Raw genomic sequence first — 26,885 nt, forward strand, 5'->3', positions numbered from 1 at the left:
ATGATTTATAAGGTCCAGTATAATATACACAAAAATGGTTGAAAAGACTTTTGATTTCCTGAAGGTAATCAGTAAACTGCTTTGAGTGGAATATCATTTGTCATATTTGCTAATTTTTTTGTCCATGAAAATATAAATTTTCCCGTCAAAATTCTTTTTTTTTTTAATGTAATGTTTATTGGGATGTATCTTCAAAAGTCGCGACATAGGACGGGGTTTGTAATGATGGGTCGCATATTAACAGCTAAAGATTCATTTAATTACTTTTTAAGCAAGTCCGGTAATCATACATCAACCTAATTTTGTCATGGCTATGTTATTAGAAGTTATCCAGTTTTGTATGTGTAATATTTATGCGATATTAGTGAATATTGGACATCTTATCATACAAAGTGTTATGAAATTCAGAGAAAAGTATTGTATATAGACTATTTTCTATAGTAGATGATTAATTTGTGTTTGAAAAGTGATTCTGAGTGGATAAAATGTACGTTTTGAAGCAACATGTCCTCTCATTATGTATCTGTTCTTTGTATATCTGACAAAATGTGCATATTTCAGTATATAGGGGAATAAGGGTGGTGGTGGGGTCTGAAGACCCACTTCAATTATTTTTTAAAGTGCATATTTGTTCAAGTGGGGTCAAGTGGAACACATTTTGACCATGGCCGATTTGAAATAAAAACCTTCCCTATTTATGACCCTAGTGGAGGGTATACCAACATAATAAAAATTGAGTATTAAGGCCTCTCTGTTCACGTTTTCTTGCTTTTTAGTCCGGCATTTGGGGTTGGTAAACTTTTTGATGTCATAAACCGTCGATTGTCTGATATCACATTTTATCATTCAGTAGACATGAATAACGACATTTCATTGGTTAATAGCCAAAAAATATAATTCCGTATCGTTCAGTCTACTGAATGATAAATTCGTTACTCCCTGTCTATTTATATGAATATATGATATCATTCATGTCCTTGGTCGATACCAATAGTACTAAATAGTATTTTTTTCTCATTCTTTTTTCACAGAACGGTCTCAAATACGATTAGTTGGAGGAGCCTACAATTCTGGTCGTTTAGAGGTTTACTATAATGGTCAATGGGGGACTGTTTGTGATGATATATTTGATCAAACTGATAAAGGTGCCACAGTTGCTTGTCGACAGCTTGGCTTTTTGTCCGGTATAGTTATGGCCGCTGGTACATTTGAAATTGGTTCGGGACCGATATGGCTGGATGATGTATCGTGTACTGGCACTGAGGGCACTTTGGTTGAATGTAATCATAATGCTTGGGGCTCTCATAATTGTGGTCATAGTGAAGATGTTGGTGTGGTATGCTCCATTGGTAAGCGATGTAGCTATTGTTAAACCCATAATGATCTCATAATATGAAATTAAATATTTTTTTTCAAAACTGATTTTGTTTGCTATATTTGTAATGTTTACACATGTTGCATGCAACACCTAAATGGAATTAGCCACAATTCGTTGTGTTTGTAGGTCAACAGAACAATTTGGAAATTGTGTTCTCCTTATAACTACTAGTATGAATGGACAAAATAGCCAGTGGGGTTTCTTTCACTTTACCTTGTTATTTTGGTTTAAAATGGACAGGTTTTCCTTACCAACTAAACAGCACTGTTAATAGCAGCAAACTGTTTCCATCAAATTTCTCGATCTACCGCAAAGATCGCAGTTCAGGCATTTCAAAGGGCGGATTCCTTGTTGCTATCAAAACGATTCGATTTGGCTTGCATAGGGTCGATTTGGATACCGACTGCGAGGCACTCTGAGTGACAATTACGATTCAAGGACCCAAAGACATCACAGTCGGCGCCTTTTACAGATCACAAATTTTTGGCAGTACTCCCATATACATGAATGAACTACGTGAATCACTCAGTAGAATAAAAAAAAGTCTAAAAACAGCCAAATCTGGTTAGCGGGTGACTTCAATTTCCCAGTCATAAACTGAGACCCTGTCAGTCAAACCCGGATATGCTAATCTTTCCAATCAAATGTTTGAAATTTAAATGATATTGGTCTTGAGCAAGTGGTTTGAGAGTACACCAGAGGTAAAAACACTCTGGACCTGTTTTTCACATCCAACTCAATTTTTATTGAGAGATCAACTGTCACCCTCGGTGACTTCCCCCAGATCCAAGCTGGGGATAACAGGTAGTTTTTGTTGTTTTTCCGGGTGCAGGTATTCGTTTAGTGGGAGGAAGCTCTTCAGCAGGTCGTTTAGAGATCTACCATGATGGTCAATGGGGGACTGTGTGTGATGATTCTTTTGATTTGAATAATAATGGTGCCACAGTTGCATGTCGACAACTTGGCTTCACATCTGGTACAGTTGTGTCTTCTGGTACATATGGGTCTGGATCAGGACAGATATGGCTGGACGATGTTTCATGTTCTGGCACTGAGAGGAGTCTGACTGAATGTACACATAACACTTGGGGAGATAATAATTGTGGTCATCATGAAGATGCTGGTGTGATCTGTTCTGGTACACCAGGTAAGAATTATAGCTTCCATAACTCAAAACGAATAAGACGAAGACTATATACGGGACATATTTAGGGGATCTAGTATCTTCAAGTGGAAGGTCGTCGACTTTTTTTAAATCTACTATCTGGCTCAGATAAAACAAAGCTTCCTGCTCGAGTTCGGAACTATAATAATACGGCCGGCTATTTTGGCACAAATAATTATGTTATCACAAAAGAAAAAAGGTTGATTTATCATATTGTGGTTAGCAAGCCAATAATGCCACTCCCCCTAGCGAAGGTCATCACAAACAAATAAACTAAAAATTACATTCAAATTATTTGTTCGTATTTCATTAAGCTTAGTATTATTTTAAAAATAGATATATGGCTTTATTTGCTTTTAATTCACATGCCCGTATTTTATTGAGCTATTAATATAGCCCTACCCGCCCATGTACATATTTTGTCCTCCTCTCTTTTTCCTTCTTTCCGTAAGAAAAAAGGTTTATTTATTATATTGTGGTTAGCAAGCCAATAATGCCTCTCCCCCTAGCGAAGTCCACTTGTCTTTGACACGTAAATTGCGTGGCTCTGCGTCGTTCACGAGGAGCGCGATGGTGTAGTCCGCAATACGCACGTGCCTGCCAGTAGAGGGGACCCATTTGGTTGGCAACCGATTTTCATAACAAATTAGCAGGATGCCCTCGCTCTGCGGGGCCCTTGGTTGATGTGTAAATGGGAGCGATCAATCAAACGGGAAGAATCACTGAACAGGTGATATAATACTATGGTGATTTATATCATACCGAATTGCTATTTTATTATTCCCACCCCTCGCACACACCAAGATAAAAAAGAATATTAACAGAATTAACAGAATTAAAGCCAAAAGACCAGGACTCGACCGTATAACGCGTCCTGCTTATTGCGTCCGTGTGTCTCACCCCCGGGGTGGGTACTCAAGTTTGATTTTGGTAGGGACGTGCCGCTGACAATAAGCCCTTTCGCAATTACAACTGCGCATGTGCAGAAACAAAGTCGCCAAATAAATATAGCGATAAACACAACGAGGCTACTGTACATTTTCAATGGGGTGAACTTTGACGTTTCCGTAAAAACGTTTTGTACTGGAATTTCGCTGACAGTTTGGTCTTCGCAGGAAATTTATATTTGTATTTCACAGGAAATATTAACATATGTAGGAATGAATAAAAAATGTTTTACAAAAATATGTTTTTGAAGGAAGTGCAAAGTTCGCCGCCATTGGAAATGCACTGCAGCCTCCTCGTGTTTATCTCCAAAAAATCGGCAAATATTACCCACAATGCATCATGATTCTGAAATTGCGAACTGGCTTATTTGAAAGTGGACCCATAAATATACCAATTTTTTGATATAGACCGCAGCAATATTTAGGACCAAAAAGATTTTTTCGCAGTCATCCACATCACAATTTCTCGCTTAACGATCGATTATCGATTTATTGATTTATCGACCGATTATTGCTTTATGCTAATTAGCCACGCCCTCAATTAATATTCATGAGTGAGGTCATGACTGTTCATAACATTGATAATGACTACCCAGCAAACGCACAACGTTTTACAGTGTATATGGTTTAAATGTTGGGTTATAAAGGGTATAAAAACGTTTCACTAACATTCATAAAATATTTTTGGAAACGTATTGCAGAATATTCTAACAGAATGTTATTTAACTGTTGACAAAACATTTTGCAAAAATGGTTGCCTAAAATATTTCACAATAACGTTTTAAAAACGTATTCATGATCTTTACATGACCTGACAGTTAAATGTTTTGATTAAACGTTTTAAGAGCATTTTTTTGTGTTACTACCTTACTAAGTTGCAAGTTGGACTTCGATGAGTCTTATTATTCAGATCCAAGTTGGGGATAACAGGTAATTTTTGTTGTTTTTGCAGGTCCAGATATTCGTTTAGTTGGAGGAAGCTCTTCAGCAGGTCGTTTAGAGATATACCATGATGAACAATGGGGTACTGTGTGTGACGATTATTTTGATAATAATGGTGCTACAGTTGCATGTCGACAACTTGGCTTCACATCTGGTACAGTTGTGGCCTCTGGTACATATGGGTCTGGATCAGGACAGATATGGTTGGACGATGTTTCATGTTCTGGCACTGAGAGTACTCTGACTGAATGTACACATAATACTTGGGGAGATAATAATTGTAATCACGATGAAGATGCTAGTGTGATCTGTTCCGGTACACAAGGTAAGAATTATAGATTCCATTACTCAAAAAGAGAAGACCTTTGACCCCAATCTGTGAACATATACTATAGACGCTGGCTAATGTCAATTCAAGTGTGCAAGTAGCGTCACTCAGTTATTGTTTATGGAAGAAGATGCAATTTGCAAAGGTATTTTGTCTCGGACCGGAAGTGACCCCTTAATGACCTTTGAAAAAAAAAAAAAAAAATACCACATATACACAGGGTAACAACAATTGATGTGTGAACATACCGGCTCTCTGCTATTTTTTCCTGGCTAATAAAAATTGTTGACGTCATTTTGTTTTAAACCGGAAGTAACCCCTTAATCACCTCTGACCCCAAATAAAAAATGTCTCATTTACACTTTGTAATAACAATTCATGTGTGAACATACAGGCTCTCTGCTATGTTTTTCCAGGCTAATAAAAATTATCGAAGGTATTTAGTTATAGACCGGAAATGACCCCTTAATAAGTGGCGTCACTCTGCTATGTTGTTTGTGGCAGAAGAGGCATTTTGAAGATTTTTTGTCTTGGACCGGAAGTGACCTTTGGCTCCATATTTGTTAACACCTAAAAGACATTGACTAATATCAATGCTTATGTGCAAGTGTCATCACTGTTCCATGTTATTTGTAGAAGAAGCATTTTTAGTGTCAAAAATCATGTTTTTGGCCATAAACCGGAAGTAGCTACCCCTTAATGACTTTTGACCCTAAATCTGTGAACACCCTAAAGACACAGTGTAGTAACAATGCACATGTTCAAGTGGCGTCAATGTGCGATGTTGCATATTGGAGAAGAAGCAAATTGACAGAAAGAAAGAAGAAAGAAAGAAAGAAATCGCTGAAAAACAATACAAGCCGGCCTATCGGCTCGGCTTGTAAAAACTGAAAGAAAGGAAGAAAGAAGAAGATAATTGGCAATGGAACATTTAATAATACATGTCCTTTCATTGTCACTAATTATGTAGTAGGCACATTCTCCGATAAAGTGTTCAAAATGCCAAATCTGTGTCGCCCATAGTTTCAAGTCGTATTCAGACTTGTTTCGTCCGAAAGAAATGACTTTTATTAATAAAACTTATACTTGCTTTCTAAAATGTATGAGGCTAGAGGTTTTAACATGCCTAGAAAGTATAAAACAATAAAGCTGATTATGCATATTCATTGTTTTCCTCCATGTCGCCAGCCAAGGTGCGTTCCGTATAATGTGTCTCTGCTCCCTAAACATGCGCACATATAATGGATTATAGGTACTTTTCATTAGCGGGTATCATGCCTTAATTTTAAAGCATAAAACATCACAACACAGGTTATTAATTTTTTCCAATAGGTCTTTGAGGCTATGTCGCGAATATTGTTCACAGATACGTTACAATGTTTCCAATGGATAACAATGTGTGAAAATAATTGGCTAGATGATTGTTCTCATATGTTATAGATCAAGCAGGTTCCATAGATATATTATATATGTGGTACATAACACAATGGTTCCAAAGTATAAAAAAATCAGGTCTCTTAATGGCAAAATATCCTGACGTTACGTTCATGTTGTCACAGATACGTTACCTAAATTCTACTCCCCTCGGAAACAACGCTGTGATAAATGAAGCCAAATACCATACCAGACTTTAGTACATTGGGTGATGACTGATCAGATATTGGTATTAAGTCGGGAAGTTTTTACACTTGCACGATTAAGACAAAGGTGGGAAGGGCTTCACAGATACGTTACCACAGATACGTTACCCCCAATGCGTACAAGTAATATTGCTCAAAAATGAAGTATTGTTGAAAAATCACCCATGCGTTGTTTTGTGTTCTGAAACTATTAAAGTTTACGATTCTGAATGATTTTCATGAATTCTTCGTGGTTGGAATTTTGTCATTCCTGAGACCAAACTTGAACACTTTATCGGAGAATGAGCCAGTAAACAGACCTTTTAATACGTGAAGATATTATAACCAATTCAGTAGGTATATTTTGTGGAAGAATGTATTTACAATAATGAATGATATCATGGATTCTTCATTCTGTAATTTGTTTCAATTCGTTTTTTCTTCTTTCAGCTACATTTTCAAGAGGAGTTGTAGGTAAGATATTCTTGGTACACATACTTGGGTGCAGGGGTTTATAGGTGGGGGTAGGTATGGAGTAATACATTGTTTTGTTCAATTTGTATTTATTTATTACAAACAGGGAAAGCCCCAAAGTCCAGCTTCGTGTTTCGATAACCACCCTTGTTTCTACTTTTGTTACCTAATCGTGGAAGCACGCGAGATTAGTGGTTCGAGAACCTCCTTGTATAGTTTTTGACAATGTTTGACAAAACCATATATAACTAAGACGGCATGAAAAAGCGTAGCCAATCTCACCGAAGTTTTGCTGTCAAAGAGTGCCAGCGAAGCAACACTGTTTCCAATTCAACCGTTGCCCATAATGTTGATTTACCCAATTAAACAAATCTACACTTAATAATGACTTTGATTTCTTGTATTTCAGCATCGTGTATAGATGCGGGAAGTAGCCTGGCCCCCAAAACTACTAACGTAGCCTGTGCCGCAACCTTGGCTTTAAATAGACAAAACACCGTTATCAACAACAATAACTTTCGTAATTACAGGTTTGTTTGCCCGCTTGTTTGTTTATTTTATTTATGTGGTCCTCTCTTCCATGTTTCGCACATTATATAGTCTAATCTACATTGACAATGTATTACAAGATACATATCGTTAGAAACCCACACAGCCTACATCTAATCATCACCATCATTATCATCATCACCATCATCATCCTTCGGCTGCGGAGCAGGCATTCCACAAGATTTCTCCATGACTAGCGATCTGTTCCGCTTGAATGCCTGTATCATACGCTAGCACACGCTGAATGTAGGTAACATCGGAGGTACGTGGTCCTCCCGGTCTTCGTTTGCCATGAGTTGGTATGTATAGAGCATTATTTTCAAGCAGGCTCTTCCTATATATTGGATGAATAATCTACACAAAATAGCTATTGATATTTGATGACAATTGCACCACGTTTTGGTAACTTTTCAGAATCAAATTCAGCGTTCAGTCCACTAGTGGGGGTGTGTTAAAAGTTATAGATATGGATAAAGAATCGGGGAGTTCCGATAGAATAATGACAAGAGAATATATCGGGAAGACGATAACGAGAACGAATTACTTCTTATTTGATCTGGAGGATCCCTATCACTGCACCGGAACCGATGAATGTAAAACACAGATGCTGCACATCAGTCCTAGCGTCACAAAATCGGTGAGATGTTTTTTTATAATAGAAAAGTAATAGTGATTTCTCCATAAATTAGGAGCATCAAGCACAACGATGAACATTGCAATTTTGGCTTTGGTAGACGTCAATACACGAATGTTATTTTTGACGTCTTGTTAAGTACCTCTAGTTTTTCTTAAGTAAAATATGATGACATTGGGCTATTGCAGTAGAAATCCATACACCCCTATGGAAGACAAATTCATAATATTCTACACGGTAATGGGAGTCATTCATTCAGCTGACCCCATTTGAAATTCCCACTCCATTTGTTGAAGATTAAGTCCATGTCTTCCCCGTGTCTTCCATAGGGGGTGTGTGGATTCCGACTGAAATAGCCCATTGTTCACATTATACAAAGCAGAATTTCATAAATTTGTTACACCTATTAAATATCTTTATGTAGTGTGCCTATTACTAGCATGCCTATTTCTTTAATAAGCCTTTTCAAATCGACAAATCGAAGTTTTCCGAAGACACTTTGTTTATGATGACCCAGTCTATAATTCTGGGTCATCAAAGCTAACACAAACGCAACTATTTAGTCTGAACATGAAAGACATATAAAATGCCAATTTCTTTCCATTACTATCATATTGTGAAGTGCCAAATAGTGGAGATATTACTTCAATATGTTAGGAAAATATTTTACCTGATGACCCTATGTTGACATTGGCTAAATAAGCTGATAATATATTTCTGTCGAACGTGTACCGTGATTCATGACATTTCTTGTCGATGTCTGACTTTTTGTTGAACGATGGTACCCTGCGCCTGGTTTTCCGAACTTGATTTGAAATGATCTATTAAAACATTGATACATTTATCAAATTTTGCAAACTGATGTTTTGGCGAAGTTTTGGGAAAACTAAATACTACTTGATTAATACTCGAACACAGCATAACGAATCCGTAGTGGTCTATGATTCCAGACAAGAATCTGTTTGAACATGATAAAATTACCTTACAAAATTGCAACAAGTTTTCCAAATTGCCTCTTGCAAAATAAGCGCTTGTAAATTTCTCACTACATCGGATCCCCGGAATAGACTAGAATCGTAACAAAATAGCGACTTACCATCAACAGTACATGCAAATAATACACATTGACGTGATTAACAAAAATTAATTAGTGTATGCAAATATCTTTATTTATATTTCATCACAGTCTGATTAACAAAAACAACATATTTTGTTTTATAAGAAAACTATTAATTAAGTTTTAATTTGTGTATGCAAATATTATTTATATTTGATCACAGTCTGATATATCTGTAACCTCTAGCAACTGGTCTGACTATGACTCGGGTATTTATAAATTCGAGCTTGAGGTGTGTGAACACGAGTTTGATGGAAACCAACTGAGAGAGAGAAGTGTTTGTAATCGTATGGAATACCAGTCATCTACATGGGAGGCAATATCATATTCAACGTCAGGAAAAGGCACAGGTAAATAGTTTGTGTCTTCACCGAACGAATTCGAGAGGGGACTATGAAATGAAAATTAGAAGATGTAATTAAATTTAAGTGAATATAATTATTCTTGCGCCTAAGGTATCAAATGCAGCTGTACCAAATTATTTTTTAATCAAATTGAAGACAACTTTCTAAACAATCTCATGTTCATCATTTTACTTTTTTTAACATAACAGGCAGCACCACAATTTTCATGATCAAACTTGTGAAGAAAATTAGCAACATGGGATTAACGGTACAGATTTTGGAAAAAATGCTCTGTAATTTTGGCTCATTTGGACAAATGATGATCTATAATTGTCCATACCTTGCATTGAATAAAGTATTGAATAATAAGATCACCACTTAATTTTCCTAAACTACCAAAGTCCAAGCCTGCACAAAAAGGAACATTGTCGGTTCTATTAGATTTATATAAATGTCCAGCAACTTAATTGATCAACAACGGAATATACATAATGCTCACAAGGAATCTTACAGCACTTGTTGTGGCCGCCTTGTGCCTCCAAGCAAGGGCTTACAACAATTGTTGTGGTCCCCTTATGCCTCCAAGCAAGGGCTTGCAACAATTGTTGTGGTTCCCTTATGCATCCAAGTAAGGACTTACAACAATTGTTGTGGTCCCCTTATGCCTCCAAGCAATGGCTTGCAACAATTGTTGTTGTTCCCTTATGCATCCAAGCAAGGGTTTACAACAATTATTGTGGTCCCCTTATGCCTCCGAGCAAGGCTTACAACAATTATTGTGGTCCCCTTATGCCTCCGAGCAAGGGCTTACAACAATTATTGTGGTCCCCTTATGTCTCCAAGCAAGCGTTCTGATAATCAACATCCCAAATGCCATTGCCACGTGTACATGTGGATTGACTTTATCATTTATTAAACCGGTGTATCCTTGTATCATTAGCTGATCTTTAAGATAACACTCTTTACTTCGTTATCGTGTATTTTTCATGCAGGCGTGTATTCTTTCATTCTGACGGCTGATGATAATGCCGGCAACCACAAGAAAACACGACGATTTCTCTTTTATGATGCCGGTTCATCCATATCAACATCATCTTCATCTCCGATAAGAATTTCACCCGTAAATGGAAATAATTGGATTGTACAAACTGGAAGCATGCAAGTAACCTTTACCTGGGGAGGACATTTTAAGAATGTTGTCCACCAAAGTAAACACTTATTAGCTGCGATTAGCGACTACACGGGTATAGAAAGTGGTATGTATCACCGCACCTTCTGAGACAATACAATATACACATACACACCAATAATTTCAAACTTATTCATTGCATTTCTACATGCGTACTGAATTATATGGCCTGGTGCACACAAGAATATTGTTTGGGCGCACTATAGTTTTACTATGGCAAATTGAACTTGACACTTTTCTTTTCCTCAAAATAAATTATTCTGCTCATGTAAATTTTAAGTAATTTGTACTTTTGTGATTAATGGTATCCACTCTTTCCAATTATGAAAGAAACAAATCTGTTGACAATCATACTCTCGTCTTTCAATGAAGATATAATACTTTGTTAGTATGCCTCATTTCCACGATATAAAAATTGTTTTCGCTTTGAGATAATGCCACAAAGTTTTATGGTGTCAATAATTAAAGTGTTTGCATTTAATAGTAAGTTTACGGTGTCAATTACACACGGCTATTAGATGTATATAGAATTGGCTTCATTATTAACTAAATGCAAACTATAGATGGCGCTATTTATCCTAAATCATATTTCTTTATGTGCAAGGGTTAGGTGATTAATACCGTCATTAAAACAGCTGGAATAGGTGAAACAAGCAACAAGGAAATTTTATAAACATATTTGATCAAATTATAAAAGGAATTATGACTTGAAATTTCCAGTAACTAAATAGCGCCACCAATTTTGTCATTAATAGGTACATTTTATATTCGAAAAATCTTTAAAAAATACTATAAAAGTGAATAATTTTGTAAAAGAAGGGAAATTAAAGCTGAGAACGACTCAAAAGCATCAGTATACATTAGCACGATATCACTTTAAGCTGTTTAAGCCTAAAATTTGGTTATACATGATGTTTTGTTTGAAACACTAATAAATGATCCCATCAAACAACCGTGTACATAAGAATGTTTGAAATACTTATGAATACGAACAGGAAATCTCGGCATTTAATTGATTCCAACCCATCTCCATTGCATCTATAAGGCAGGGTTGGGCGTAAGACCATCCTGATCCTCTTTTTAAATATAGCAGTTCTCACCTTGGGCAGAAAGGCTGCATAGTGAGCAACACTGTGCTGAGTGTAGCTGAGTGTGAGTGGCAATTTCACTACTTTCTCTAAACCACTGAACTGGAAAACTTTGCAATGTGTCCCATAGAACAAGTTTCTTTTCTTATGCACATCAACCAACGCTTACCACACAAGACCTAAATACACACATAATCAACATCCCACACCGTTAGAACACTGTTTAAAATTTTGCTGTTTAAAAGAATGTTGTTCAGAAAAGTAAACAGAGTTGTTCAAAATCAAAAAATTGGAGCTTGATTGTTTTAAACAACAACAAATGAAAAGGCAAAATAATCAATTTAAACAGAGTTGTTTAAAAAATGCTAATTTACCGCCAAATCGGCATTTTAAACATCGAGTTGTTTAATATTATTTGCATAATCCAAGATGGCCGTTTTGACAAGCATGCATGTGTGGAGAGAAGCGAAGGAATTTTATTGAACTTTATACAGCAAGTGTACAAGTTTTAGGCCTGTATCGCTCTCTATTTATGTAAATGTTTGCTGTGCACAAACTGGAAGCAATTTTGTGATCCACATGTGGTTAAAAAATTGATACTATGCCTGTAAGCTTACTGTGTTGTAAGATACAGTATGCTTGTACAGGTAAGCTTATAGTTAACATCAGCAATATTATGCTCAGTTTTTTTACCACACAGATCACAAAATCACATTCAGTTTTAGCAGCAGCATGTATACATAGAATAGCGAACGATTTCAATGTAAAACGTGTACACATACAAGTAAAATGTTTGATAAAACGTAAACAACATTCAGTGAATAAAAACATATTTTTAAACAACCTTCTTTAAACAACCGTTTACAATTTAAACACTGTTGTTTAATCTAGGCTTACACAACTAAGTTGTTTAATTATACCACTAAACAACAGTTGTTTAAATCTTGGTCAACATTTTAAACAACAAACTGTTTAATAATTAAACAATTTTGAGTTGTTTAATTTTTAAACAACTATTGAGCGATTCACCTGGTAACTTGTGGTTGTTTAAAATTTTAAACAACTTGTTTAATTTTATTTTAACAGTGCACCCAAAACGGAGATGGGCAAACAACACAAAATCTTGAATTTCGTTCACTTGAAAAATAATGAACTTTCTTTTGTGATACGATGGAGATTAAAATAATTTCATATGGTCCTTACAAGAAAGTTCCTAGTAAATTGAAAATCTTCGCCGATAAGGCAAAGGCGGGAGAAAATTACTCAAAAGTATGGGTAGGGCTCCATTCATTTAATAATTGATGTATTTTTTAATATTTTAAAGCATACGACCAAGACTTTGGCCTCAAAAACCGAATGGAAATACCAAACTCATACGGCATAACATCTTTCCGAGTTGAATTCTCCGTCTTCCGTCCAAATTGGGGCACTGTTTCTGATACATACAGTGACCTCCCCGGAAGCACTACACAAGTCAGCCAAAACTTCGACTTTGAAGATGGTGACCGCTTGACCTTTATCATAACCGCTAAAGATTTTGTTGACAACGTGAAAAGAGAACCCGTCGAGATCTTTGTTGATTCATCACCACCCGTAATATCAAATCTATGGCTTGTTAGAGATGGGATGCATTTAGGAGTGCATTACAGTCAGAATCTCCATGACATGAGGTAAGTTCTGGTATAAACAACATGATATAATTAAAAACAGAGATAAAAATAATTTATCGCATCTGATGTCACTGTCAGTTACGATCCTTGATTGGTTTACACAGGTTAATAGCGCTTAAAGGAAGACCGATCTATCTGGTGCTGATCGGAGAAAAGGAATAGCAGCAAATGGCGAAAAATTACGTACTTTTACAATGCAAAAAGCAGCTTTCCTAGGCATTGTTGGCATGGTGCCTTCGCGAAAGAAAGTTTCCTACTATAAAGACCTAACTTTTGAGAAGGTTTGCATGTTTAAAGGTGCAAAATTAAGAATAAGGCGCCCGGTTATACCGCCGCGTTCAGCAAGTCATCATCACGACACTTGTAAAGAAACCGTGCTCGAATTTGATTGACAGATGGTGTCAGACGCGATAAATTCTTTTTATCTCTGTCTTTAATTATAGTCGCCGTAGCATTTTGTTGAGTGATTTCTAAAGTGAGATGATTACAGTGATACAATCGACCACGTCAACCAGAGTGAAGTTATACAAAATTGTAGATCATTGAATACTGTTTCATTTTGTTTTTCTTTTATCATTTTTGATGATCCTACCAGGGCGGATTTTGAAGTTGTAGACACACATAGTGGCATCCACACACTGCATTGGCAACTTTACGATAATTCGACATCTACGGTTCAAATTATAGCTGCTGCAAACATACCAGTCGTCCACAGAGCTCAGGTAACTTTCCACAGCAGCATACGCCATAGGCCAAATGTTTTTAAAATGCGTGAAAAACCAACTTGATTTCAATGCTAATTTATTGCACATGCTATGGAAGTCTGATTACCTTTTTAAATGAAAAATTTGTGTGTAAAAAATATTTTGTGTGTAAAAACTGAAGCACTCTATCATGCCTATGTATTAAAGAATATATGAATATTAACTGCACATCATATACAACGATTCGTAATACCCAATTGTGGTACAGTTTAAAAAATATATATAAATGGGGCTGGGCAAATTTATGTATGGCGTACGGAGGAGTGGTAACTTTCATTGTCATGACTAAATTCTGTTAACAGTCGAATAAGATGTACTGTGAAGGCACGGTGCAGCGGTACGGCTATGACTCACAATCAGATTATTGGCTGGATTGCGGGTTCGCACACGCATCGGTACCACCCACCACACCTGGGCAAGGCGCTTTATCTCACTTTGCCTCACCCCACCCAAGTGTAATGGGAAGGCTGGCAAGGGATAATTACAATCCAATTGCTGAGAGGAGCTCCCGGGAGGAGCTGCACTACGGTTGCACCCTTGTAGAATCAATATGATTCTGATGTGATAGTGGCAGGGCAATAAAGTGTTTTATTAAGCGTTTTGAACAAGTTGGAAAGGCGCTATGAAATGCTGACATTTATTTATTTATTTAATTACTTATCTATTTATTTATTTATTTATTTATTTCCATGTTGCTAAAGTCTTTTAAATCAATTATGGTTTAATATCATTAATGTTTTCATATCTTCCTCATAGTGCAGTGACAATACTTGCTATTGCATAGCAAAGAACAACGAATGTTTTACAAAGTTGCACAAAATAGCATTCCCGGATGGCTCGTTGGTTCATGATCATGATTATTTTCTGACGGTTACAGCAACAAATAAAGCAGGTCTCTCATCAGCACAAACATTAAAGGTTAGTGTAATATGTTTATTGTATTTTGTTCAAATATATTAGAAACGATTAGATTTCATATGTGAACGTGACGCTGTTATATATGTGAGGTCAATTTGATGTCAATTGCCGGTGTTGACCAATCAGCGCAATGAAATAAATTGGTTTTGTCTGATTCGTCTCTTGTCTTTCGCCCGTTGCTAGGGATTGTGGCGCTCAGGGCTAAAGATACATAATGGCACCCTCCCCAATTTTTGAAAAAAATCAATGCTGAATTGGTCAATTCGGCCCCCCTAAGGGGGGCGCCCAGGGCACGTGCCCCCTCTGCTACGCCACTGCTTCGTTGGTAACGGTTCCGAAAGTATGCCTATTTTAGTGTGTTGTCCAAAATTACATCGATGACGATACAAATGAATCGAGATTACCACTAGTAAGATAATACAAAATAAAGCACACATGTATGTATGATGTTGATAAACATACTGCCATGTAATATAAACCACACACTTTCCTTCATTAAGCCCATTTTCTTTTTTCAAAAGTCATTCTCCAGCAATGAATGTGTTACAAGTGGACCTTTATACATACTGGATTTCAATCAATGTGTTACAAGACTCAAATCCTGGACTTGGGTGGTTCTTTCATACATGCTATTTTTCACATGTTCAATAGACACAGAGGATGAATTTGAGTTGTGCTTTCATACATATAACAGGCCTATGTATAGCAACAACTTCCCATGCTTAACTCAATTTGGCCAAAGTATGGACTTGGGTGGGTTTTGTATTCATATATTCAAATGTTTGATTACATTAAAGAAGCTTGACAAACGTGGGCTATATTTTGTTTTACATAAAACAAATTAAAAACCAACATCAACAAAATTTGACGACTCCATTCATGTTGCAGATACAAATTGATACAACACCTCCCACAGACGGTGTTGTTCACGATGGGAAAGCAGGCTCACCCGAAGTAGATTTTCAACAGTCACGTGACTTATGGGCAAATTGGAAATTCATTGACAAAGAAAGTAGGATTCAATTCTACCGCGTTTGGGTTGGTACTGAATGTGTCAAAGAAGTACCGAAAGTAAGTAACAATAAAATACAGTGTCATGCCTTATATTAAGGAGTGTTATTCAACATTTTTATTTTGTCCCCTCTTCAAAAACAAAGGTCAAAATTTTCAATTGATCGTCGGCTTTTCCTCCCAGCTACATACACTTTAAGAATATGTCATTAGATTTATAAAATTTACTTCGAGGACTGTTATATATCAAAAATGTGAAAAATATCAAATTTTAATAATTTGTCATAAAATCTGTATTATATCGTGAATTTCAAAAAATGAAAATTATTTGATTTCAGAAAGACATTCTTCGTATTCAGAATGCAATTCGATATGTCTGATGTGCTCTCATGTCCCACAAAAAATACTGTCGAAACGCTCTAAACACTCATTCCAGATCCCTTAAATATGGTGCAAGTCTGCCCAATTCGGCAATCTTAACCAAACACTTTCAGAGGGTATGTACAGGGGTCTTAGATAGATCCCTATTTTTTTTCGTTTAGAATGGTCATCTCCATATTTTAAGAAGGGGAACAAAAATATTTTGTTTTAACATATACCAATCCACATTGGGATTCTTACGGACACAGTACACGGTTCATTAATTTACGGAAACATTTTACTTTTTTACCTGAGTTAATCATATAGCATTCAGACGCTGATCTCCCATGATGCCCAGGGCAGGGTCCTTGCATCAGAGTCTAAGACCTTCACCACTTTGTTACGTCTACATGTTGTTCATAACCAAGTAAACTGAATAAAAGAAAATTAATCAGATAGCACTGTCAAGTTATTTGGCGACCGCTAGAGTTTTCTTATATAATGGGCAATGTTCTTTTCATTAAAATGAAATGAGAATAACATGTTATAATTTTCCTTACAGAGTGGTCAAATAACAGATACTTCTCTTCTCGTAATGCCATCGCAATCAACTGAAGTTGGTAAAAAGTATTACGTTACCGTGACTGCCTATAACACAGCTCTGCAACCATCTGTGGCAGTGTGCTCCGATGGTGTTGTTATTGATGATTCTCCGCCACTTATTTCAGCAGTTGATATAGAAAGAGGTGTTGTAACGCCAGGACTAATCCGCGTAGCCGGTGCGACGGACGTGTGGTTTGTAAATGCACGACGAAAGCGGTGTAAAATATTGAATGCCAAGGAAAAATGTTTGTAAGTTGTACACCATTGGGCTATTCCAGTTGAAATCCATACACCCCCTATGGAAGACATAGATTTTGAAATAGTGTCACTCAATCAGCTAACCCCATTTATGTCATGTCTTCCATAGGGGTGTATGGATTTCAGCTGGAATAGTTAATTTTAAACTTCGTCGTTTTCATTCTCCACATTCATGCAAATCGTATAGCTACAGATGTACAGAATGAAATTAAACTATCCTTTTTGAAAAGTAAAACATAAAACATTTGCTGTATCATCTCCATTTTGTAAAAATACCTTCGTGGCCAAATAGAGTGAAACTATAATCGGAGATAGAATTAAAAAAAACTAGTTTGTCTCAGACGTCACCTGTCAATCAAACTCAGAAAAAAATTGCTTACGATTTGTCGTGCTGATTTAAACAGGGCGCGTTATGATTATTTTGCACCTTCAAACATACAAACCGTCTCAAAAGTTACGTCTACGTAATAGAAAGTAGAAAACTTTCTTTCCTGAAGGCACTATGTCAACAATGCCTAGAAAAGTTGCTTTTTGCCTTGTAATCTTTTGCGATTACTTTTTTCCGATGAAGGCACCAGCTGATTCATCCTTTCTTTTACGCGCTACTTACCAATCAAGGATTGTATAGGAGTTTGATAGACAGTTACGCAAACTAATCTTTTTTAGTTCTGTCTCAGATTGTAACAATCCGTTTTTTAGAAATCTTGTCTAGAGATGTAATTGTTATTTATTCGTCAACTAACTAGTTTGCTTAAACTTTGCAACATACAAACATGTGAGATGTATTTTATCGGTTTCTCAATTATAATGGTGACGTATTTCAATAACTTTTAAAATTATTATTACCGTGTTTTTCAGACAAAATTCCAAAGAAACACTTGCCAAGGAATTGGAGTTGATTCCGTTAATGGCAGAGCGAAATGAATCGATTTGTACGGATGCTGATGTTGGTAACTGTGACAGACTATCTGCTTTTCAAAACTCAATATATCTGGCTATAGATAAAAACGTAAGTACATGTTATTCACCATTTTTCGATTCCATTGCCGTAGTGTCAATCCAAGTAGATTAATATTCTCGAGATATGGCGAACACAATAGAGGGTAGCTATAATACGTCACTCATGACAGAGTCATCCTCATTTTAAATAAAATTTTGTCCTCCATAAGGTACCACGGTAAAAATCGCATGATAATACAATAAAACGTGTGATAGGTATGAATGGTTGTGGAATCGATCTAGACACCTGTCCCTCTGTCATCTTAAGTTATCTTATAACTGTCCTCCAGCATGGCTGCCATTTTAATTGTACCGTTCCGGTTGGTTTATTGCATACACTCTATATGATGGCGCTTACAGACTTCAAATACTATTCCCCTATGTTTGACATCGAAAAGGGAATTGTGACGCACATTGTGAATGTACCGCCATTGCGCTGATAGTACCAATACCACTGCGCGTTCGTTGTCCTGGAAGTATGAGCAGTGCCGTAGTGTTAATCCAATTAGATTTAAAATCTTTTCGAGGTATGGCGAACACAATTTGATGGTACTGGGTACCGTCTCTTAAATTTGCTGGATTTTTCCAGCAATGTTATTTTACTATCCCCTTTTATTATTAAACATACGGGCTATATGATCAAGTGTTACTTCTGCAGTTCATAGCAATGCGCCAGGGACCAGAGCTCTTTCGAAAATTTAAACTGTTAAATTATTTGTATAGGATAATAATTGCGTTGAAGTAAACGAAACGAAAGTGAGGAGGAGAGTATGACGGAAGCCAAATAAACTAGATAACGATGATCAGTATGATAAAGAGAGGGAGGGGGGCGATGATGATAAGCCTAGTGGGACAATGGCAAGTGTTATGACAGTATTAAAAACCTTGTGTTTCTTAATAACTTTTTCCTCTTCCAGCTTGTTATTACTTGGGAAGCCGATGATCCAGAAAGCAAGATCTTTAAATACGAAGTTGGACTCAGTAGCGATGCAGCTAATATCATACCAGACTTGGGACAATTTGATACCCACAGCCACAGTGCATACACCATACATCACCCGGCACTCAGTCACGGGATGGTAGTATTTCTCACAGTTCGGGCTATTAATAATGCCCAGTTATCATCTTCAAAGGTAAACGTCGCCATTTCAAATGTTAAATCAGTACTGCAGCACGTCTTGTTATTTAGAAAAAAAGACGATAGAAAATGAGTTTTGGTCTTTGAGAAGCGATCCATATTTTGCTCATTCGTACCATTTGTTATTTCAATGTATTTTAAAAGAACAAACTTCTGCAAAATTATCTCCCTCTCCAGTAATTTCAGATATACTGCCGAGCATCTTTTAAAACAACTATGCTCCCATGCACCCCTTTTAGTCCGACTGTCGTGTTATTTTTAAAACACTGAAACAGCCTAAATAATGAGGGAAATTAATAGTAAAATTGACTATTAAGAGACTTGTCTCCATTGTTCTGCTTGACTTGAACGCTGCATTCGGTACGCTTGAACACATCAACTTTATTCAACCGTTTCGAAAAGCAATTCAACACTACGAGCCTTAATATACGATTTTGGTCAAATTTCAATTTGATTATTGTTTGCCAAATGTTATAAAATATTAGTAATAATTGTCAGGAAAGTTTTCTGTTCATTATAAGCCGAACTAATGAGGTAAATGAAAGGAAAATCTTAGCCACTTAACACTGATTTTCTATGGGAAATGAAGTGGATTTCATCATACCTTGCAGTATGGACTTCCACATGTGTCCAATATGGGTTCACATTAAGTTATAAAACTCCTCTGAGTGAAATAGCTAGATGACGTGAGATAAGATACCACCATAATGCTGATCACACCTGACTGTAAGCATGTACAAACTCATTAAGAGACAAGGGTTCGAATCGGGGGCTCAACTATACCCTCCACGCCACTGTTTTTCGTATTCTGTAGAAAAAATAAGCCAATAGTCCTCTCAATATATTTGAAGTACTTAATCATTGATTCTAAAATACCGTAGCAACGCATTTTTAACAATATTTATTACCAGGAGTACTCATTGTAAACAGCAGTGCTTTGATATTTAATGAATGCGTTATGTACGTATTTACACATTTTGTTGCCAGGTACTGGGTCCTGTTATGATAGACCTTACACCACCGGAATTTATGGGACACATAATATTGCGTGCACAAGTGGATGACTTGATTGTCGAATTCAGAAGACAAGATTTTCTTGATGATGAAGACGCTGTTCTCCAATTTCATGTTGCTATTGGTATGAGTTTAAAATACAGTCGACAAAAGTGACAAATAATATGACTTCATGAAGAAGAAATGATAAAATAAAGAAAGAAGGAAAACAGAAAGAAGAAAAGAGCAGAACAAGAAGGAGGAGGAGAGAGAAGAAGCAAAAGAAAGGAAAAGTTTGATCAGAATATCCAAAGTAAGTCGTGACAAGTCTGTAAAATATTTAATTAAGGTCTTTTAATATATTTATTTTAATTTTCAGGTCATTCAGAACAAAGTACTGAGACATTAATGTTCAATGATATCGATTTCTACACGGTAGAAGAATGTTACAAAGATTCGAATTGCGTAATCGTACCTATGACGTCATTAGAATGGGATATTCATGCCAACCATATTTACTACGCATCCATCAAAGCTACGAATCATGTTGGTCTGTCAGTAATCGCAACATCGAATCAATATCACCATATCCAACAATTGCCAAGCGAGGGAGTTGTCTTGGAAGTATCAATTGATCAGAATAATGGAAACGAGTTTAGTGTAAGTTTATGGTTACGTTAAGTGTATGTTATTGTATTAATCAATAATATTATTAAAGTGATACGACCGATTCGAAACAAATTCCACCCACTATGATTTGATGAAGGAGGTAAGTTGTAATTTTGTCTTGAGCTTAAGTTACCTGGGCTTTGATATAACCTTTACATTTTTCTGTGCGTTTCACAATGAAATAATGAAGAATGTGCAAAGCTGAATCTGTATTCAAATGGATTGAACGATACTTACATGTTTGCATAGAAAAGAAAAACGATCACCAAATTGGTCAACTGCTTATATACCTGGCTACTGGAGTTTTAAATACATTCGTTATCTTGTTATAATTATCTAGGGACCAAAAGATATTGATGTGCAAACTTCCACTACCTCAATAGAAGCTACCTGGTATGGTTTTGAGCATCCCCATCAATACGTTACTTATAGGGTCGCCGTTGGGTCAACTCCTGGCGGAGATAACGTCACAAATGGGTTTGTTGACGTTGGAAATGCCACATTCTTCCAACAAAGTGGACTGAGTTTAGAATATTTTCAAGTAAGTTGTTGGGCTCGGTACGTATAACTTTGAAATAATAATGCGAAGGGGATCGGATTCAAGTGGAGGATATTACTACCAGTTTATCGTGAGATTATAACAATAATGGCGAAAAACTGACGTTTCACAATCACGCAACGGACGCAAAGTTGTATGTATATACATCGGACCGACCCTGGGGTCCCAATTGAAAACCAGCGATAAAATACTGTGATGGGCTTACTGATAGAAAATTGCATGAAATGAGCACAATACACACACTTATTGGTCAAGCTTTGTGTGTTTTTTAAACATTTAAGACAAAGTTGAGCACAATATTGTTCGACTTATAGCAAGACCAATACATGTGTGTATTGATAGAAACAACACCCTTTCAATTTGATTGTATGTAATGCTTTGCTGTATTTATATTAAATTCAGATATACTATGTAACCGTTGAAGCAATGACTAATATCGGGTCTGTAATAGTGACGTCAGATGGAGTCAAAGTTTTACAGGAAAATAGTTCATTATTAGGAGTGGAGATATACGACGGTGTCAAGTGTAGTAACATGTCTCAAGGTAAATAAGGAATATAAAGAACGTAAAATAGCACCCAATATATACGACTTGTGAGTAAACATAGGATTAAATGATGATAATTATGACAGCAAATTTCCCAATAATATCTCTATGGAAGAAACAACATTAACATTGTTAACATGTATGACAGTACAGAGGGAGGGCACCATTATACAGCAGGAGATCCATTACAATAGGTTTAATTGGCACGTTCTAATCTTTAGTCATAGTATTTTGTAACTCTACGGTTGTTTGATGTTATTATTTTATTAGTATTTTGTAGCAAAACATCAGATAACTTTCAATTCTAGACCTGGATAATCATAGCAAAAGCAATTATACTAATATGCACAGATACTTAAAAGCTATTTTCAATTCTTTATAAAGTTATTAATCTTTTTCTGCTTTTTGTGATAATCTTTATTCTATAAACTGTATTATTTGTGTGAAAATTGAGGGCGCTATTTATGTATATTTTTAATTTACAAATAATATGGATTATTCCTTTCATTTCATGATAAAAGTTTTTTTAAAATAAATGGCATTGTTTTTTTTAAATTAATTTTTCTTCTGTTTTAATGTCAATATACACGTGACTGTCCCTTGTATGCAAACAAGATTTAAGATCAATAGCACAGTCATTGGTCACATGTTGTTAAAATGACTCTGATTTGCATGCATCAAACAACCGTGGCTTCATCAGTATTACAATGACCATCTTACAGTGTGTAAACGCCTTTGTTCTTCCGCCTTATTTCTTTTAAATGATTTATTTATATTATGTTGCAACTTTATCTACAGGTTTACCTCAAAGCACAATTCATCACGAGAAGATCTTTTATCCTAAGTGTGAAGAGAACGGGGATTTCCAGATGTCTACGTCTTTCGCTGAAGGTTACTGGAGCATTCCGGAAGCGATGAGTCCATTTATTACACACGCGCTTTGGAGTCTTGAACAGGAGACGGAAAAAGGTGATATGAGAATTTGGAAGAACATACAATTTAGGTTTGCATAAATTGATTAAGGACAAATAAATGCTGGACATAATAAGTACATTACAGTGGCATTAACTTTGGTAAGAGTCAGTGAAATATTGATTCTTAAAGTAATGCGGATTTTAAGAGAGTAATTGTCGTTTGTCAATGATTATATTACATTTGTAGATGTCGGTGATGCTGTACAAAAACAATGGGAGACAATCGTCGATTTTCAAGATTTAGGTCTTGCAACACACCACAAAGAAGCAGATTTATTTCTGCAACCTGGCGGGCATTATCGGTCTAAGATTCGACTCTGTCACTTGGCTGTGTGTTTCCACGATATAGCTTCCAATGGATTCTGGGTAATATCAAACCCGCCTTCATCTGGTGTTATAAGAACGGAATCGGTTGATGAGTCAGCAGAAGGAACGGAAATACGCGTTGCCTTTCAACCTTTTGCGCAAACCGAAATACGTAAAAGTACTGGAACGATGATAACGTTTGTATATGAGTGGGCCCTTGTTGAAGATATTGGTATGAAGAAACACTTCGTATCACAATGGCAGACAGTGGATGGCACAATTGAGAGCGTAGAATGGGTATGTATATACGATATGATGTTTTGTACAGAGGTTGTGCGTGAAATAATTGATTGGCTCCAAAAATTGGATTTGAACCAGTGTCCTTCACCGTAATCATGACGCAGTGCAATCCATTCAATCAAATTTGTCATCAACCTATTTGATCGTAGTGCATTTGTTATATGTGTGAGACGAACTGTCGTGGTAGATTGCAATCATGCTTTTGTTGAATACATTGAGTAGTCCGCCATATTTACGGTATTGATACGTCATATGCACAACCTCTATAAATTACGAGGAGATTCCAAAGAAGAGGAAGAGAAAAACGGGGAGAAAGAAGAGAATGGTATAAGAAGACGGAAAAGGAGAAGAGACAAAAATTGGCAGGAGATAAGACGGATAGAGACGACCACAGAAGAATTCCAAAAATAATAATAAATGTTATTGACTGACGATTGGTGTAGCCTAACTAATTAAAAGTTAAAACATATTCATTTTACAAACCGAAATTACTGTTTTTTCTAGGTGAGATTCAAAGCTTTCTTTCCACATCAGTTGAGTAGACTTTCTTGTTACCAAATCGCATTGAGATGTATCAATCAGGTTGGCTTGTCTGCAACGATCTTCACAGATGTCAGAGATTGTGATGCTATAAAACAACAACAGATTGTCATCGATGCTTATCGTAAGTACTCGCTGCAATCAACATCTGATATCCCTATGTTTCCATTACAAAATATGTCGGATATTTTTTCAACTTTACAACTATATTTCCGCTTGCAATCGTAATTTTTGGTACAGACATTGGTAATAATACTCTACACTACTAACGCGTCCCTCTTAAATACAATTTTGTATTCAATCAAACAACGTAATAAACTTGATTGTTATATAATATTGTATAAATTTTGTATATCTTAGCAGAAGTTAATTTGGAAAAGTACAGTATGTGGACCAAACCAGATCGTGATTATACCCCTAGTAGCAGTACCATATCAGCTGTGTGGTCATCTTTAAGGAATGAACAATATACATGGGCAGTCATTGAAGACACACAAAGTTTCGACTATGCTGGACTACGGATATTGCCAAATGATCCATGTGAACATCCAATGGCTCTAAAATGTGGGGAAACAGGTATGATCTAAATGATAAGCCACGATTTAACCAAATGAGATATATAGTCAAAAATTAAAGCATTGTAAATGCTCAAATCGTGATGCATGGGAATATTTTCCTCAATTGTGATTGTAGCTGCAGATCTAATCCCGGATCAAATCCAGAACAAAAAACGTAAAGCTGGGATGTGATAGATTGTTATATATTTCATGTCCTTTGCTATAACGAGGAGCTCATGTTATTATGTGGCAGGGTGTATAGAATTTTGGACGGGATCAAATGGAGGAATCAAAGTTACAAGATGATGGAGCATATGAAGGACTGGTTTTGGTCCTCCAAAATACTCCTCTAAAAAGTTTACACCTAAGTCGGCTTGTGGACTACACGTAGGAAGATTAAAAAAAGTAAAATAGCAGTCTTGAATTTAGTAGGTTATAGTTATGTAATCATATTGTACGTAGAATGTAGAAGCTCTAGTGCTGTATAGTTCGCATCTTGATAAAAAGTAATGAGCTGAAATGCTGTGCACTTTTGTGTTTTGTTTTCAGAGGATAACTTCATCAATATTAAAGACTTAAACCTAAGCCATGGAAAACGTTATATTGTATGTATCCATGGTGTTACAACTACGATAAAACACGAAAAATGGACTGAAAACGTCGACACGATATCAGCTTGTAGCGATGGTGTTGTTGTGGATACAACTCCACCATTAGCAGGAAATGTTTGGATTGGATGGAACAGTGATAATAGATATCAGGTATGATTACTTTGCTATTATAACTTGTAACCAGATATAAAGGGTGCCGCAATAATAGTGAACACACCTGGAATTGGTCCCAACAAGAATGTTGCTTGCTTAAACACTGCATGGTTTGAATCGCATTACAGTATATATTTTTCAACCTGAAAATACCAACTGAATTGACAGTTTTTCATACAGAAATCGCCGCTCTACAAGTCAGCATGGCGAAGGCACCACGTTGAATTCGGCCCTATAGCGCTATCGGTACCCACTTGTGTATTTATCTGTCACACCTTGGAGATGTAATACATGTATCAAGCATAATAATTAACATTTGCAAAGTGTTATCGTTTTTCATTTAAATACAAAGGAAAACACTGAGCAAATGCTAAGGGTACGATAAAAAGAGCCATCTGGTACTTGTCGGGCACCGCTAGCGCTACAAGGCCAATTAATACGTGCCTGAGTAAAAGGTACTCATGAAAATGAAACTGAAACTCATGCGATATTAGTATTAATAGGTACATAGGGTTTGGATATGGCAGTTTTGTCTCAAATAAACACATTTGGAACACATGTTTTTTGCTACTATATTTCAAAGCGAATTTACAGTTATTCTTCTAATATTACAAGTATGCTTAGCTTTTACATCTGTTGAAGGTTTGATATTTGAAATATATGCTTAAGGTGTCCATCTTCGCGTAATTTATCCAAAAATATCAACCCGATGTTCTAATAAACCATCTCGAAACTCTATTTTACATTATTCAGATATCTACATCGGAAGTGGTGGTACAATGGGATTCGTTCGTTGATGTGGAAGAGTACGCAAGATCCCCACATCATTCTGGAATCAAGCACTATGAGATTGCAATAGGTATGCCTATAGTTCTGTTGTTAGTTTATTGTAAAACAAAATTCTCTGGAAAATCTTCCTAGCTCAAACCTATTAATAATTTTGACTCTTATTACAGAATGATGATCCAGTTAAACATAGAACCAGTATTTCAAGAGTTTGTTTATCCCATTGACAACAAGTCTATTAGTATTAAACGTAGTTTTTAACTTTCGTAGATGGTAGTGTCAATTGTTTACGTTTCATGACATGTGGATATAACTTTGGAGTTTTGTGCATACCAGGCGCGTTTTAAATTGCTCTTATTATTATTTCATCTAATTCTTCTTCCATATCCATTGAA

General features: G+C 36.2%; 1 protein-coding gene across 1 annotated transcript in view; it reads left to right on the plus strand.

Annotated features, from left to right (window-relative positions):
- The first annotated feature begins 225 nt into the window (after nucleotides 1-225).
- Nucleotides 226-26,885, plus strand: part of LOC140169402 (uncharacterized) — a 44,110-nt gene continuing 17,450 nt past the window's right edge. The window contains exons 1-26 of the mRNA XM_072192661.1: nucleotides 226-280; nucleotides 1,032-1,349; nucleotides 2,211-2,525; nucleotides 4,443-4,757; nucleotides 6,830-6,853; nucleotides 7,263-7,383; nucleotides 7,817-8,039; nucleotides 9,317-9,503; nucleotides 10,490-10,753; nucleotides 13,099-13,444; nucleotides 14,040-14,166; nucleotides 14,965-15,126; nucleotides 16,015-16,197; nucleotides 17,060-17,349; nucleotides 18,217-18,367; nucleotides 19,275-19,490; nucleotides 20,483-20,633; nucleotides 20,868-21,148; nucleotides 21,498-21,698; nucleotides 22,119-22,260; nucleotides 23,062-23,232; nucleotides 23,425-23,840; nucleotides 24,348-24,507; nucleotides 24,744-24,959; nucleotides 25,490-25,701; nucleotides 26,458-26,563. Coding sequence (XP_072048762.1) covers nucleotides 226-280; nucleotides 1,032-1,349; nucleotides 2,211-2,525; nucleotides 4,443-4,757; nucleotides 6,830-6,853; nucleotides 7,263-7,383; nucleotides 7,817-8,039; nucleotides 9,317-9,503; nucleotides 10,490-10,753; nucleotides 13,099-13,444; nucleotides 14,040-14,166; nucleotides 14,965-15,126; nucleotides 16,015-16,197; nucleotides 17,060-17,349; nucleotides 18,217-18,367; nucleotides 19,275-19,490; nucleotides 20,483-20,633; nucleotides 20,868-21,148; nucleotides 21,498-21,698; nucleotides 22,119-22,260; nucleotides 23,062-23,232; nucleotides 23,425-23,840; nucleotides 24,348-24,507; nucleotides 24,744-24,959; nucleotides 25,490-25,701; nucleotides 26,458-26,563 — 5,353 coding nt within the window. The remainder of the gene's footprint in view (nucleotides 281-1,031; nucleotides 1,350-2,210; nucleotides 2,526-4,442; nucleotides 4,758-6,829; nucleotides 6,854-7,262; nucleotides 7,384-7,816; nucleotides 8,040-9,316; nucleotides 9,504-10,489; nucleotides 10,754-13,098; nucleotides 13,445-14,039; nucleotides 14,167-14,964; nucleotides 15,127-16,014; nucleotides 16,198-17,059; nucleotides 17,350-18,216; nucleotides 18,368-19,274; nucleotides 19,491-20,482; nucleotides 20,634-20,867; nucleotides 21,149-21,497; nucleotides 21,699-22,118; nucleotides 22,261-23,061; nucleotides 23,233-23,424; nucleotides 23,841-24,347; nucleotides 24,508-24,743; nucleotides 24,960-25,489; nucleotides 25,702-26,457; nucleotides 26,564-26,885) is intronic.

This window comes from Amphiura filiformis, chromosome 14 (assembly GCF_039555335.1).
Source record: "Amphiura filiformis chromosome 14, Afil_fr2py, whole genome shotgun sequence".
NCBI lineage: Eukaryota > Metazoa > Echinodermata > Ophiuroidea > Amphilepidida > Amphiuridae > Amphiura > Amphiura filiformis.